Raw genomic sequence first — 17,096 nt, forward strand, 5'->3', positions numbered from 1 at the left:
CATCAATTAGCTGATCTATATATGGTAGTGGAAAAGAATCTTTAGGACAAGCTTTATTAAGGTTTGTGTAATCCACATAAACTCACCACTTACCATTCTTCTTTGGAACTACAACAGTATTGGCTAATCAATTAGGATACTTTACCTCGCGGATGGATCCAATCTTTAGCAATTTTTGAACCTTTTCTTGAATCACCTGATTCTTGAAAGTTCCTTGCTTTCTTTTCTTTTGTTTGACAGGAGGGTACGTTGGGTCTTCATTCAATTTGTGAGTCATTACCTCCGGTGGTATTCCTGTCATGTCAGAGTGGGACCAAGCAAAACAGTCCACGTTAGTTTTCAAAAATTCAAATAACTTACCTCTCATGCCTTGGCTTAGATTGGCCCCTATATAGACATTCTTATCAGGCCATTGTGCGAATAACACTACAGCCTCCAGTTCTTCAATTGTTGTTTTGATATTTTCGTTATCCTCTGGTTCTTGAATGGTATCAGGCCTTGAGTCCACATTTGTCCGCCCTTGTTCAGTTGAGGTTTTTGTTGTGATGCCTTCAACTGGCTTCTGTGATTGCTATTTTTCTTCGTTTTTTGAATCTGCTACAGAATTGATGTTCCTGGATGTAAGTTGATCCCCACGGATTTGTCATATTCCCCATGGTGATGGAAATTTAATAACTTGATGCAAGGTTGAAGGAACGACATCCATTTCGTGTATCCATGGTCTCCCAAGGATCATATTATAAGCCATCTCCATATCTACTACCTGAAACTTTGTATCTTTAACAACTTCTTCTACGAATGTAGTGAGTATTACCTCTCTTTTTGTCACAACAATGGAATTGTTAAATCCGGATAAAGTATGTGCCTTTGGTATTAATTTATCTTCACCTTGCATCTCTCGTAATACTCTTAGCAAAATAATGTTCACGGAACTATCTGGATCAATCAAAACTCATTTTACATTAGTATCATGTACAAGTAAAGATATTACCAGTGCATCATTATGAGGAGATAATACGCCATCTGCATCAACATCATCAAACGTAGTACTTTTTTCCTCTAAGACATGCCGCACACTTTTCCCTTGGTTAGTTGTGACTTTGGAAATTTTATTAGCTGCAGTGTACGTCACACCATTGATATCTTCACCCCCGTTGATAACATTGACAGTCCTTTTGGGAGAAGGTGGTTTGGGGGGCTCCTACCTATTCTTCATGTATGCTTGCATACCTTTCTCACTAAATAACTCGGTGAGATACCCCTGTTTTAATAAATGATCAACTTTACTTTGTAAAAACCTACAGTCAGCCGTTTTATGCCCGTGATCATTATGAAATTCACACCAATGATCAGGGTTGCGCCTGTTTGGATTCGATCTCATCTCTTTTGGCCATCGTACCTTGTCACCCATGCTTCTCAAAACAGCTACGAGTTCAGAAGTGCTCACATTGAAATTATAACCGCCAAATTGCCTTCAAATTTCTATCATCATCTCGTGACTCATGGGTATTTCAATCATTCCTAAATCTTGATGACGAGCCTGACTCTCTATTCCTTGATTTGTGATCATACCTTTGATTGTCCTATTTTGACCGTGAGTCTTTTCCTGCCGGTCCCATGTATGGTTCGTACCTGTTTTTACCAGACTTTTTTTTGGTTTCTGCCCATCTCGAACTTATCTTTTCTTCTTTTTGATACCGTGAAATAATATCTTCATTAATCCTCAGCTTCGTGTTATACCTATTGTAAACGTCATTCCATGTTGTGGCTGGGAATTCACGAAGACTTTCCTTGAGTCGCCTCGTAGCCTCAGAGCTTTTTCATTCAAATTACTTGTGAAGGCTATAGTTTCCCAATTGTCAGGTACACGCGGTAATGTCATTCTTTCACGTTGGAATCTGTCCACGAACTTTCTAAGCAATTCTGAGTCTCCTTGCTTGATTTTGAAAGTGTCTTCCATTCTTTTTTCGAGTTTTTGAGCTCCCGAGTATGTTTTGATGAAAGAATCTGCAAGCTCAGCAAAAGAATTTATAGAATTTTCGAGTAAAAGAGAATACCATGTTAATGCACCCTTAGTGAGTGTTTCACCGAATTTCTAGACCAATACTGATCCGATCTCTTGTTTGGTCAAGTCGTTGCCTTTTACGCCCGTTGTGAATGCAGTCACGTGGTCTCATGGATCAGTTGTTCCATCGTATTTTAGAATATCGGGCATTTTGAATTTCTTTGGAATTGGGAGGGGAGCAACACTTGTCTTCTAGGGTTGTTGCGAATATTTATCCATATCTATCCCTTTGATTACGGGCGGCACCCCGGGTATTTGTTCTATGCGGTCACTCTGCTCCTTGAGCTATTTCTGCAATGTTAGTACTAATTTTTATAAATCAGAATTGACTAAGTTACCTGGTACTCCCTCTTGTGATTCGTTGGGGGTTCCACCACTACCTGAATTAACAAGCCAGAGCGAGGGTTCTCAAAAGTGTTGTTATTTGGAGTGGGTGTGGGTGGCGCAACTGGTAACTGTCTAGCAAAAGCCTCAAGGGCTTTATTGATCTGTTCAGCAATTAGTTTTTGCAAAGCTTCATCGATAGCTTCAACATTTTCAAATTGAGCGTTTCCATTTGCATGAGATCCATTAGGAGTGCCTTCTCGAGACCGCCGAGGAGAGCTTTGTGGAGAAGGGACCGGGGTGTGATTATCCTGTAAATTTCCCTGAAGTTGTTGATTTTCTTGGTTTCCTTGAATGTTGTCATTATTGTTCGACATGGTTGATGCAACAAGGAAAGTTAAACTAAAAAAGAATAGATTATCAGATTTCCGGTAACGGAACCAATTTGTTTAACCAAAAAGTGGGATTTCGGTCAAAGCTTTAATTTAGAAGAACTCGGGGTTACTGATAATCAAAAGAATATATGAAAGAAAGTAATTTGGCTAGCAATAAGATAATCAGAAGAAAAGCAAGTAAATCGGTATATTCAGATAGCAATTCGTGTCCCTACAATCGATCCATTCTCTCCCTTTTATAGCTATTTTGGAGATATGTGTTTTGCCTTTGTCATAATAAAGTCATTATGGACAATTAAAGAAATTAAATGCTATGTTACATAATCATTGTATTTAATACAGATTCTCTAACGTATTTAGTATTTAAGGCTCATTAAATACTGTATCTGTACTCCCATGTAGTATCAGATTCATTCCCCTTGATTCTTGGACTTAAATAAGTACGAGCGCTGAGTCTTTTGGATAACCGCTCATGCCTCTTCCTTTGCCTCTGCTCGTATCTGTTGCAACTCGTGCCTCTTTGCCAGTTGTAACTCTTTGACCAGTCATATGTGTCATGACACGTCATCTTTCAATTACTTTAATATGTAAACTCAATTTTTCCCAATACAGGTCTTTCCATATTTAGCATGCACTTAACAGAAAGAAACAGGATAACATAATGGCAATCGCAATGTCTGTGCCCATTTACAGGACACATAATCAGATGAATGAGGCATCGAAGCCAATAACAATATACACAATGTGTGTGCACAGAGGCACCTTTAGCTGCTTATGTCCTAGTTCTTTCAATTGGTTTAACTTTCTTATTTCATCATTTGCACCATTGAAGCATTTTTCTTTTATGTCCAGAGTACATTGGAGGTCGGAGGAAGTCCTTCAACTGACCATTATCTGAAATCATCTTGGAGGATTAAGCCGGTCCATAGAAGAACAGCAGCAACAACGAGAAGGATTGTAATTGGTGTCCGTTTCAGCGCGATGATCTGGATTTGAACCATTGAAATTAGACCCTCTTGTTTTATTGTCAGATAAAACAAGATTTGGCACTGATCATACCTCAAGCCTTTTAGACTCCCAGATTGGAGAACTACTTCTATGAGCAACCATCATTCTCTCGATCATTCCTGGTTGCATTTTGTAATAATCCAGTGAATAGTTTTAAGTATACCATAAGATATAGTAAGTCAATATAAACAAAGCAGAATTGCAGTAGCCATGAGACAAGCTTACCCACTCTTCGCCTTCGTTCTGTTATTAGTGATAATTCATCTGTCCCAATATCTAAATCCTTTTGACGATCAGCATTTAGTTTAGACAAATTTGTCTGTGTTCTTGTATCCACATATTGCTTCCTAATGTTGCCAATGATAGTATCTGTGAGCCAGAGCCAACCATGCAAAAAGGAACAGAAGATGCAATTAAACCTACACCTTATTGCCTGAACGTCAGTCTTGAAACAGAGGATTTCTCTGTAGCTAAAATAACTAATGCAACTATAAATTAAGTAAATTATAGTAGTAATAAACATTTTGAAGATTACCAAGTTTGATGAAGGTATATGACTTTGTAATTCTGTCTGTGAGGCTCCTATCTAATTTCTCAAACTCCTGCTGCAAATCTTGTAGATAATGGAATGCTAGCTTTCTTGGATAGGATAACTCGCATAACGTCAGAAAGCAAATCCCATTCTCAACTATGTAGCTGAAAGCGAAAAAAGACAACGTGTAAAGAGTTTATTGTGGAATGTAAAGCTACAATATAGAATAGCTAAAAGAAACGGCAAAAGTAGACAACTAAAATGACGGACGAAAAGGAATAGAGAATTCATACCATCTTTTTTCTTTTAAATCTCAAATACTATATGTCTTGCTGGAAATCATGTTAATAAATCAATTTACTGAACTAATGGGCAAAAGGGGTCGAAATATTCTCATAAGCCTATGTGAGTGATATTAAATATCAAAATAATGGAAATCCGCTATCTTTTTATTTTTGGCAAATTTTCGGAGAAACGCGCAACGCTACCCTTCGGGTGCGCACTAAATAACCTGCTTATTATTTAATAGCTCATAAATCTCACGGAAGAGATAAACAACACTAGGCACACCCGGTGCGACAATGATGAGGCTGCTAGTAAGGGACTATATGGGAAACCACTCACCCAACCAACTCAGTCAACCCTTGCAGGCTGAAATCCGCAATATTCATGATAGACCATAAAAGAAGCAATATTTATCTTGTTAGGCTTGTTGGAAAATGCATTGGGATCAACTAGCCAAAAGATAATCTTATCATTGTGTAATCTTTAATTTAATCAAGCTTGCACAGTTTTTTTCCAAAAGACCTTCCCAAATTTCAGCTATTAATGTAGAACTTTATTCGCACGCCCAACAAAATACATACAAAATCAAAAGTAAAAGTAGATGAAAAGAAAAGAATACTTGAAGCAGTGGTGATCTACAAGAATGGTCATCCTGGAAAAGGGCAAGGCTCGTAAAGAAATTTCCTTGAGAATGAACTCAGCTTGTTGCTTGTAAGTTAAGAGGACATCATTCTCTTGTTGCACAAATCTTGGACATTGGGCAAGGGGCATTCCATCACTCACCCTCCCAATAATTGTCAGCTTCACCATCCCTCAAATTAACAAATACTGTAAGAATAAGCAGTACGTAGCTGATAGTTCTGATCTCCTTTTTATATTTTCCTGTTAATCTTTTAGGGGAGACTAACTATACCTTTTATAGCAAATAAATGGGTGAAAGAGGAAGGAAATAAATCAAATAATGAAGGAAACAACTTGGGTATGAAGTTATTCTTTGTGTGATCAAAAGTTCTCTAGACGCGGTTCAGGAAAAAGCCTAAACAAGTCCCTAGCTAGGGTGGCCATTTAAAAGGAAGAAAACGAAATGGAACAGTTATTTTAAGTTGAAAAGTAGTCAACTTTTTTTCTTTTTCACATTGGAAGACTTAAGGAAGGAAAATTGACTACCCTTTCATGTTTAATTACCTTTTTCCGCTATGACTAATTAATTACCTGTTTGACTAAGGTAAAAGCATGAAAGCTCATTAGTTAAATGCTCTTTAATTTCTTTGTATTAATTAATTACGTTATTGATGGACCCTTTCCCGTTTATAAAGCATTTATTCATTTTTTACGTGGTCATTTACCCGCTCATCCTGGGTTTAATTTACCCAGGATGTTTCTGCAACAACAAGGACTCATGGGATTATGTTCTATATGATTAATTTTAGTATTTTTGAGATAATACATTTCTGATTCATTGGTAAATCTTAATTCGAGTCAGTTATGGAGTAACTGAAAACACACATTTTTTGGAATTTGGGGCCAGAAGTAACAACGATAACAAAAGATGAACAGGAAAATTTACTTTTCCTCGTTATTCCGGCTATTTCTAACTTCTAAACCTTTATAATACATAAAACACATATATAGAATAAATTCAATAAACTATCTAGGAAATTTTACTATATTTTTGGGAAAAATCCTTTTGGCCACACCGATTTTGGCCAAATTGACCCAAATGGGGTTATTTAGGTAATTTTACGCCCTAATTAGGGTTTCATCCGAATTTTTATACCCAAAATGCCCTTTCAGTAATCTTTTGAATATTTCTCTCCCACCGTTAAATATTTGTCTTCCCAATAAATGGAAGATCTCAAGGGTTCAAACCCTATTTTCCATAAAGCTTTTCTTTTCTTTTTTAACTTATTTCCATCCTTTTTTTTTTATAGTATACACCCATATAATTCGAAATAATTCATCTATATACATGTATTTAATTGTGTATTTCGTATATGTTTAGTATTTGAGTGTGTATTTCGTATATTTTTTAGTAGGTCTTCAAAGCCCTACTATTTAAACACATGATACCTTACTTAAACAAACACTAGATGGCGGAAACTCATACTTAAACAAACCTTCATTTAAACTCTTATGTTCTTCTAAGTTTTAGATGGCCGAAACTCATACTTAAACAAACCTTCATTTAAACTCCTATGTTCTTCTAAGTTTTAGTTAATAGATTAAGGATGCATTCGAAGAAGAATAGTACTTCCAAAGTATATGTTATATTTTCTTATAAAAGGCCTAGAATATACTACTCATGGAGTGAATGTTCTCCTATGGTTATCGGGGTTAAGCGTAGCATCTTCCAGTCTTTCAAGTCTCACGATGCGGCCATATTGGCGTTCGATGAATTTGAAAAATCTGCTGAAGGTAAACAAAAACTCAAATATATGGTGTTTGTTATTTTTGTGGTAAGAAGCCGGGAATATACAAAAGTTGGTATGAATGTGTTAAAATACTTGTTGGAGTTGAGGATAGCAACTTTCATGCTTTCCAATATTATGATGAAGCCTTCAACAAATTTATAAAAAAAATAAATTTTTTACAGGAAGAGTCATCTTCAAACTCGGCCGTTGAAAAAAGTGAAGAAGTGGTAACAAATGAAAGTACAGCAAGTGCTATATCATCTGTTATGTTAGCGGACATATTTATTGGGTTGAAGCTGTCTGAAAATATTGGAAAGTAATTATGTCAATTTTAGTTCATATGTTATCTTGTGTTTGAAAAGTGTTTGTTATTTCTATTTGGTGTCCAAGAGTTGATGACTTTATTTTTACTTTTGAATATCAAGTGTCGTAATGAAGTTGGGCATGATTATTTTATGTTTAATTTCTTCATTATTTCATTATCTATGAAGTTCCAATTTTGTGACTTCTTTAGCATTTCGATCATGTTTAATCTTTGGTGTTCGAATACTATTCAATTACATGCAAGGGTCTTATTTGCTTGATTGGATTTTTGGGGATTACAAGTTCGCAGGTTAACTGCAGTTGCATGTATGATGAATTTGTCAAATCTAATATAGTACTTGTTTGAGGAGAGGGTATTTAGTCCAACTTTTCTCCATGTTCTTGCACATCTTTTAATTTGTAACAATCTTGTGACAACCTCAATTAGCAAGAATAATTAGGTGTTGTTTCTTCCTTTCCCCATCAATTCTATAGTATTTCCTGGCCCTTGTGTTATTTATGAACCCTGCTGGTATTGGTTTTGCAACTTGGTCTTTTTTCATCATTGTGATGCCTTAGTAAATTAGTTTTCTAAATTTGGGATGTCAAGGGGAGGGATTGTTGAGTGATACTTTATAGTATTTGGGGACCCTTTGTGAAGCAGGAGTGAGAGCTGCAAGAAGAAACTTTCAATAGTACACATTTTATATTTTGGTATTGTGAATATATATGTTACTTTACAGAAGAAGTGATTTAAATCGATAAAGGATTGAAGGAGTATTTGTATATTTTCTTTTGGTTCCATAATAACATTAACCAGGGATTAAAGGAAGCAAAAATATATTAAAACATGTAGCAATAAAATAAGAATCAAAAGTATATGAAACAGAATAAATACTAAATAAGCATTTTCATTGATTAATTGATAATTTTCAACATATTCCAAATAATATTTGGAAAATACTTTTAGCATACCATGCTAATAACATGGAATGCATCACAAAACAACAACAAAAAACACAAACTATTACTCTTTACTCATTTGGTTAACAGACTTTGAAACCTTGGAAGCGGCTTCAGTATCACTACTTATAACAATCACAGGAGTATTGGGATCTTCATCTTGCTAGGCTAGAAGTTCCTCAAGCATGTCGTAGCAGGAAGTGAGCAGGTAAGAATCAAGGAGAAGACGTTTAACATAGTCTGCTCAGATTTCCCTTGTCAGACGTAGTATTAACAGGTTTGTCTCTGTCTTCAAGTTGTTCCACTTGCTCCTAACATCCTGGTATAGGATGTTATGGTTAACGGGTGAACCATCTAAAGGTTCATCGACAATTTTCTTAGTATGAGTTCTTTCCATTGTTATTTTCAGAGAAATTTGAATTAGAAAAGATAATTTGAATGAATGAAATTAATAATGTATAGAGTTGTATTTATAGTATAATGTTTGAAAATTTCTAGGATTAGGGTTAGGGTTTGTATCTTAAAATTTGAATCATAATCTTCAATGAACTCTTTACACTCTTCAAAAAAGACTTTACATTCTTCAATGCATCCATTTAGTTTACCCAAAATTCTTTTCATGAGCTCTTCATCCAACCGTGAGAATATCCGATCGGATAATATTTTCTAGTACCTTTTTTTCCTGTAAATTTTTTACTAAATTTCTATTAGAATATTTTTTTCCAGTAAATATTTCTCTATCGAACTTAGTTGCATTCGAAATTTGCTTTAAGATCCAACTAATATTTAATGAGGACTTATATAAAGGTGGATCAGTTCTTAAGAATAATAACTTAAACGCACAATATTTGAAGTATGGCGCATTAAGGTACTACAATCAATAAAGAAAAATAAAATATTAGATAGGAAGATTTAGATTTGTAGAAATAAAAAATTGTCAAATGATTTGTTTTTCATTTGCTAAGTTTTTGTAAATAAAATTATCCTATATTATATTAGGTGTGACATCCTAATATATATGTTTTTTGAATCCTTTTTTATGAATCCCTGGTTCTTTCACTTTAATTTTTTCGTTTTATATGACAATGTTTGCTTATCTGATACAAAAACTAAGAAAATATTTAATTTATAAATTTACTTGTAAAATATCCTAATGAAAAATTTCAGTAAAATCACAAAAAAAAATTCTCTTCTCCATTCCAAAAAAATCCGATTGGTAGGTTACCATTGAGCTTCTCATGCCTACTATTTAGCTTCTCAATGCAGCATTTAATAGTGTCCAATATTTAGCTTCTCAATGAAGCATTTATTATTCTCAACCGTTTTAGTAGTGTGTAGGTAGAATTAGGTTGAATTTTAAGTATACAATTTTATTCTCAACCGGTTGGAAATATGTTGTTACAAAAATAAAAATAAAAATAGTCTTTGAAATTGATTTCAAATGTAAGAAATGAAAACTGTTATAGCAAAGCAAAAGCACAAGTAGCATAACTAAATCAACAATAAAAGGTTAAAGATAATAAAGGGATAGAAAAACACAAAACACATCCTAAAAACTAATCATTTTCAACCGTATTACGATCATGAGTTCCTTCTCCCTTCACTTCAACATTGAAGTCAACATACAGTGATGAAACATCCACCAACGTAAATTTGACGATGAAACCTCGCTTGACATAATTATCCAAAACAAAAAGTCTCCAGCCTTCTTTGAACCTTCTTCGATCACCAACGCTCATAGATACAAACCACTCTTTACCACGATAATGAAGAAGCGCGGTTTCAACTGTTGTAGGAAGATGCTTGTAGATTTTTCTTGGAATATACTGGGAAAAAAATAATTTTAGTAAGTTTTCGGGAAATATAAAACTTAAACACAAAAAAATATATACAACACTGATGCATAACCAGATCGTCGTAGTTGATGTATGAATCAGTCATAACCACTTCAAAAGTTGGAGGATTCTCTTCTTCATCATCACTAGTAGAAGAGTAAGTTAGGGATCGTTTGGTAGAGTGAGAGGTGTCCATAGTTAGTGTTTGTAGGAGAATGTGTTTTTAGGTCTTTAGTGTTTGAGTATATGAGAGCATGAGACTATACATTAATAACACACCAACCCATTTAATTTTTTCATGGTGCATTTAATCATAAATAATTAAATAATTTTAATTATTCTAGTAATTTAATTTTTTGAATGATAAATAATTCAAAAAAAAATTCTAGTAATATAAAGATTGAAATTTTATAACATAACATTTCAACAGAAAAAAGTACAACAACTATAACTAGAGGTTTGAATTTAACACAAACGCATCCTTGTATCAAGTAAAAAATGGATTAGTACAAACAGGATATCCGTCTCCCTTCACATCCATATTGAAGATAGCACGCAGTGGTAAAACATCAACCAACGTAAATTTGATGACGAAACCTCGCCTGATAAAATTCTCCAACACAAAAAGTCTCCAATGTCACTACCCAAACCGAAGGGCCGCGACGGGCACCCGGTGCTTTACTCAACCGAGTACCAACGTAACATATCTTTCTTATCATGTTATCATGAGTAAATGATCCAGAAAACCCGTCATGAGATAACAAGAATAAAACATAAGGGAATACTCAACATATGAAGACGCAACATGATATACAAACTAATATATGTGACATACGGGCTTATAAGGCCGACATGACCATTAGTAAACTCGAAACATAGGCCGACAAGGCCATACAAGTATCCATACACCTGACATCTGTCTACAAGCCTCTAAGAGTACATAAAATCATAAAGGTCGGGACAGGGCCCCGCCATACCAATCAATACATATCCAAAGCATACTGACCAAATAGGCAACTCTGGAGCAAGTGGAGTGCATCAACACCTTCGCTGAGCTGATAGCCTACTGGAGGACTGTCAACCTATCAATCGAGACCTGCGGGCATGAAATGCAGCATCCCCAGGTAAAAGGGACGTCAGTACGAATAAAGTACCGAGTATGTTAGGCAGGAAAGCATAAACAAGAACAGTAATGTAAAGAGAGAGATAGAGGAGATACAACCTATAACATCATAGTGCCTCTAGGGGCTATGATATTAAATGCATAATACATATATATACATGAAAATTTTAAAAACGTTCGCCTCTGTAGGCATCATCATCATCATATCGTACCCGGCCTCAAAGAGGACTCTGTAAAAGCGTACCCAACCATTATAAGGTTCGGTAGAATCGTACCCGGCCACGTGGAGCTCGGTAAAACCCAACTGATCAGTAGTTGCACAATATGTGTCGTACCCAGCCGACTATAGCACAGCTCGGTAGAGTAAAATAGATACATATACATAATGCATGCTCGACTCATGGAATCACATTTTAAACCTTTTGGAGTGACTTAAGAACATTATGGACATCCCTACCATCAATATGAACCTTAGTAGGATTTAAGGATTGTCACACCTCCTTTTTTCATCACCTACACCCCCGCAAGGGCGTAAAGGAGTTTTTTTATTTAAAGGACAATCGGAACAGGATTTAATTATTGATTATTCAGAGTCGCCACTTGGGATATTAATGGTGTCCCAAGTCACCGGTTGAATCCCGAACCGAGGAAATTTATGACTCTGTTAACAGTCCGCGAACCAGAAATCCGAGTAAGGAATTCTGTTAACCCGGGAGAAGGTGTTAGGCATTCCCGGGCTCCGTGGTTCTAGCACGGTCGCTTAACTATTGTATCTGATTTTATCTGATTTTAATACATGCTAGCTCATGTGCCTTTATTAATTTTACACCGCTTTTATTATAATTATTTTTTAAGAATTGCGATGTCATGAAAACGTGTTTCGAACCACGTTGCAATCAATGCACCTGTAGTTAGCAACACATTTCGACTTCGTCGAGATTTGGATTTGAGTCGCATCAATGCGCACCCGAATTTTAAGAAGGTGATTTAATTAAATCGTGGCTAAAGATACTAATGTAGTGTTATTTTGGAGAAAAGTCATGAAATTTGCTAAACGGCCATCCCAAATTCTAATTATTTCGATAATTATTTACTAAGGGCCCCACATTTATTTATTTTTGTCCGGTGAGGCTCGTCTCATTTGTGAACCTCTTTTCTATCGTTATTTATTTCATAAGAATTACGACGTTGTGAAAATGCGTTTCGAACCACGTCGCAACCAATACGCCCGTAATTGCCAACACATTTTGACTTTGTTAAGATTTGGATTTGGGTCACATAAATGCACACCCGAGTTTAGGAAAGTAATTTTTAAGTAAGTCGGGCTTAAAGATTCTAACGTATTGTTATTTTGGGGAAGGTGGTGAAATTCACTAAAACAACCTTTCCAAATTTAAATGGTGAGATAATTATGCTATTAATCACTTAAGGGTCCTAATTGGTTAAGCCTACAATTTGCTGAATTCGAACTTGAACATCTGGGCAGAAAAACTGAGAAAAATGGGCTCCCAGCCCATAAAGTCCAATTCACGCCATTGCACATACTGTAGGCACAGGCTTCTGGGGCTTTTCGCATGGGGCCAAATGCAGGCCTGACTTCTAACGTATTGACAAAAACCGTTACAGCCCAGGGGTCGAGCCCCTTGAGGCGCTCTTTTATTTATCTAATTCTTACACCTTGATGCACCTAGGCCTTAAATCAATTATTACCTGGCCAAAGTCTGGGCCAAGTGTTAATATTCCAGGCCCAAAACTGGCCCAATATGAGGCTGTTAAATATGCAATTCATACTAGACCAAACTTAAAATCAACCATGCGTATAGAACTCCAAATCAACTACAACTTTGCAGATTTGACCTCAACATACTATGGAACTTAAACAAATTGAAAATGACAATTGCATAAACATGAAATGCACAATTTAAACAGCCCACACCCTGGACTATATACATGAATCTAAATACCCAAATATCCACTTACTAATTAAAATGATCAAACTCATGCTTGACAGTTCACCAGTCTCAATGATACAAATCAGTTATTGGCTCGAATCAACACCAACTAAATCAATTAGTAACAGTCAGACAATTTAAACAAACTAAACTATGAAAAGGCAATCAACAGACAATGTTTCCAAAGGCAACAGAATTCCAGTAGCATTCTCATTTTTCTCCACTTCAACTTGGAGTTACATAGATGCGAGTCAAGGAAATGTACCTGGGAATTGTAATGAAAATAGAGAAAAGGAGAGGAATAAGCTATTTTCAACAGCAACAGCAACAAACCCAGCAATGTTACACCACAGAAACACAGGAAGATTACTTTGAAAACCAGAAATATAAGCAAATTCCCACATATCAGTTTAACATACTTCCAGCATACCCCTGACCCTCACAGCTGAAACCAAACACACCTGCGATACTGCTAAACCCCAATACCCAGATGAAGTCCAAAAACTAGTAATGAAACTGTGAAGTTGTTTCAAATTTCTCCATATTTTTGATGTTTTTGTTTTCTGAATAGTTTTGGAAATAAAATGCTGATTGAAATCAAAAGCAATAATGAAGGCTCAAATTGAAACTTAGAGCTCAAGGCAGAAAGATGGAGAGCAGCCCCCCTTCCCAAGGCATTTCATGCCTTTTTATAAGCAACCCCAAAGAGAATAGATTAGGTTCTGATTTGCCAATCAGTCCCTCCCTATTTTCAATTTAGTCCCTCTAGTTTTATCTTGCTAAACAAGTAACTGCACTACAATTATTAAAATTTACACTTGAATCCCATTCTAGAAGGCCCTAAGGTATTCCTCTACCCATACAATACCTATACTGCCCTTCCCTATACCTTGATATTACTATTCCTATCAGAACTACCATTTTCCATACCCAGATTACCCCTGAAAGCCTTTCAAAATCACTAAACCTACCCTCATCCTTAACAGATATACCCAATACCCTAGCCCAATCTGAAACTAACTGAAATTAATTAACTAGCATTCAGAAATTAACTAATTAGACTAAACAAAACCAATTTTGTTCAATTAAACCAACTCAAACAGGCTAAACGAAATTAAACTGAGCTTAAGCTACCATGATTAATATTAAGCGAACTTTAAACTAATTTTTAAACTATGAACTTACAATCATTCAACCAAATATCAAACTCAGAATCAACAGTAATTAACAGAACTTAAGCTAATACAATTAAACCATAAAATTAACAGAACAATTAACGAAACAAAACCGTAAAGAGTACTTCAAATATGTGAGTAAAAAGAAGCAGTAATTCTTTCTTTATTTTCTTTTCTTGCTTTCACAATTTTTATAATAATTTTTATAATTTTTATAAAGATGTAAAACTTAACATGAAATCCTGATTGTTTTAAAACAAAGACTAATTAATTCCTAAAATTGTTACTATTTTGTGACAAATTCACAATAAACTCATTAAAATGCAAAAGTGAACTATTTTTGTGATTTTTTATGTTTTGTCCTAAACAAATTAATCCTTAATTGATACTAAAAATATAAAACTAAAACCTAAATGCAAAAAATGCATATTTTTTGTATTTTATAAAAATTAACATGCACCAACAATTATCAGAAAATGACACCAAAATGCACAAAAATTGTAAAAATAAAGAAAAATTATTTTGTTTGGGATTTTGGGAATTATTCATACATAGGGTAAAAATCACGTGCTCGCAGCTGCCCCTCTTTGCTCGGAAACGCGAAAAGTTTTCGGGCAAAGACAAGTGAGCAAATACGAGCGATTTTTGCCCGTTTTGAAAATTCCGTGCGAAGCATTTTGAAAAGTTTGACCGCATCCTGCTTCGGAGGTTGCCTACATATCCTGGGCTAAACAGGAATCAGGTCAGTGTAGTTCGAGAGTGTCTGGTAGCTGGGACTACCAGGAACTGTGATTGCACTGCGCTTTCTGCTGTTTACTGTTGTTGTTGCTGCTTGCTGACCTCCCCTATTACATCATGTCAAAGGTAAAAGAAACTAAACCAACTATGCTCTATGAATTGCCAAAAATCCTATCTAAATTCTTCAAACTTGCTCTTGTACTTCCCTGTTGCTTAGTTGTCTTGTGTTTCCTTGTTGCCTCATTGTCTCGTGCTTTCTTGATAACAATCCCTGTTGCTATTGCCCTGGTGAATTGAGATGTTATTCTCTCTCTCCAAACTTCTGAACTTGAGTAAATTCGAACTTAAATGTACTCCTCTGTTATCCAGGCGAGCTCCTGATTTCGACTCCTTAAAATATTTAACACCTCCATTTTCCAGGCGGGCTCCTGATTGCTGAACTTAAAATTGAAACTGCTCCTCTATTATCCAGGCGGGCTCCTGATTGCTGAACTTAAATTGTATGTCTGTATTCTCCAGGTGGACTCCTGATTGCTAAAAATTGAATTGTATGTCTCTATTCTCCAGGCGGACTCCTGATTGCTAAAAATTGAATTGTATTTCTCTATTCTCCAGGCGGACTCCTGATTGCTAAAACTTGAAATGTATTCCTCTTTTCTCCAGGCGAGCTCCTGACTTCAAAATAGACAAAGAAATTAACTGAAAACTAAAACTTGGATTGTAATACCTTTGTTCTTCAGGCGGGCTCCTGATTTCTCCAAACAATTATGAACCTAAGGTGTTACCTCTCACTGTACCAAGGTATCTTACCCGGGTATATGAACTACGTCCAATTATCCAGGAAGGTCCTGACAACTTGCACTTATTCTAATCATGCCAACTTTGCAATCAAATTCCATTCCCCTCATGCATTTCGAGATTATCTTGTATTTAACCAAACCGCACTTTGCGATCAAACCGGATTACTGCTTGTTTTTCTTTCTTGGAGAATACGTTCTCAACGGCTAACTTTCTGCCCCTGTTACAATCAAAGAAAATTTTGTCAGTTTAAAATGGTGGTTAGTTGATGGCCTTCTAGCTGAAAAATCCTTCCACGACCTTGCTTTGTGTTGACTGCCTTCCACGCAATGTCCCTGAACCGTTTGACTTTCTGACCCACTTTTAAATTTCCCAACATCCGACGACCTAAATGTTTTACACCCATGCTGATATTTCATTTTCTGACCTTTTGTTTAAGCTTTTGCCTTTCCCACGATATTCCCCAATCATTTCACCTATGAAACTTCCGTTAATTCCCTGTGTTCCACTTGACATCAAGTTGTTTTTAACATGCTCCGGCCACGTTGTGCTTTACAATTCTAGAAACCAGTAGTGAGCTTTGAAGTCCTTTCTGCTTGCGTTGACCAAGACTAGTACTGCAACATCTCAACTAGATAAGACCCTCAAAAGAAAATGAAATGCGAAGATTTTTGAGTCAAGGATAAGAAGAATCCAAAACCAGATGATTGTTTTAAGAAGATAAGGAAAAGAAACTTATCTGAGCGAGACAGCTGATACCAATGGTTATGACATGCATTTGAATTGATCGGCCCATCTGTCCAAATAACCGGCTTTCAATCGCCATACTTTGTTGCCCAGAACTTCCATCACTCGTTTGAATTACCCAGACCTTAACTTTGCTTTCCTGCGGTACCTCGAAACATTTTTCCACCCATAGACCTTTTGCCATTCAAACATTTTCCCACTCACTTTCGCCTCAAGGTGCCCGCGAGGGTTTTCACCAATAAGACTCTCTCATTTATTTTCTCTCAGCTCCCGTTGCCTTACGGTGCCCGTGAAGGTTTTCACCAATAAGACTCTCTCATTTTTACTTTCGTTCTTTCTTGCTTGAACCAGAGTGTCCCCGCTGATACGAATTACTGCTACCTGCTCGACCTGGCATTTCTTAGAAATTTATCAAAAGGTCTTTCTTTGGACCGTAATGTAG

General features: G+C 35.9%; 1 protein-coding gene and 1 long non-coding RNA gene across 3 annotated transcripts; both read right to left on the reverse strand.

Annotated features, from left to right (window-relative positions):
* Positions 1-2,949: 2,949 nt before the first annotated feature.
* LOC104249379 (25.3 kDa vesicle transport protein SEC22-1) lies at positions 2,950-5,625 on the reverse strand. 2 transcript variants are annotated; one of them, XM_009805795.2, is made up of 5 exons: positions 5,229-5,625; positions 4,328-4,488; positions 4,018-4,161; positions 3,844-3,911; positions 2,950-3,770 (listed from the first exon to the last, which is right to left on the reverse strand). In XM_009805795.2, exons 1-5 carry the CDS (start codon positions 5,417-5,419, stop codon positions 3,675-3,677), a joined length of 660 nt encoding a protein of 219 aa, XP_009804097.1. In that variant the 5' UTR covers positions 5,420-5,625; the 3' UTR covers positions 2,950-3,674. The 2 variants fall into 2 exon arrangements, with proteins under 2 accessions (XP_009804097.1, XP_070024702.1); XM_070168601.1 differs by lacking the exon at positions 5,229-5,625 and adding an exon at positions 4,949-5,210.
* Positions 5,626-9,769: 4,144 nt separating this feature from the next.
* On the reverse strand, positions 9,770-10,317 carry LOC138886915 (uncharacterized). The gene is made up of 2 exons (XR_011405872.1): positions 10,195-10,317; positions 9,770-10,112 (listed from the first exon to the last, which is right to left on the reverse strand). It is a non-coding gene; the product is annotated as an uncharacterized lncRNA (long non-coding RNA).
* Between the last annotated feature and the right edge of the window lie 6,779 nt (positions 10,318-17,096).

This window comes from Nicotiana sylvestris, chromosome 3 (genome assembly GCF_000393655.2).
Source record: "Nicotiana sylvestris chromosome 3, ASM39365v2, whole genome shotgun sequence".
Taxonomy (NCBI): Eukaryota; Viridiplantae; Streptophyta; class Magnoliopsida; order Solanales; family Solanaceae; genus Nicotiana; species Nicotiana sylvestris.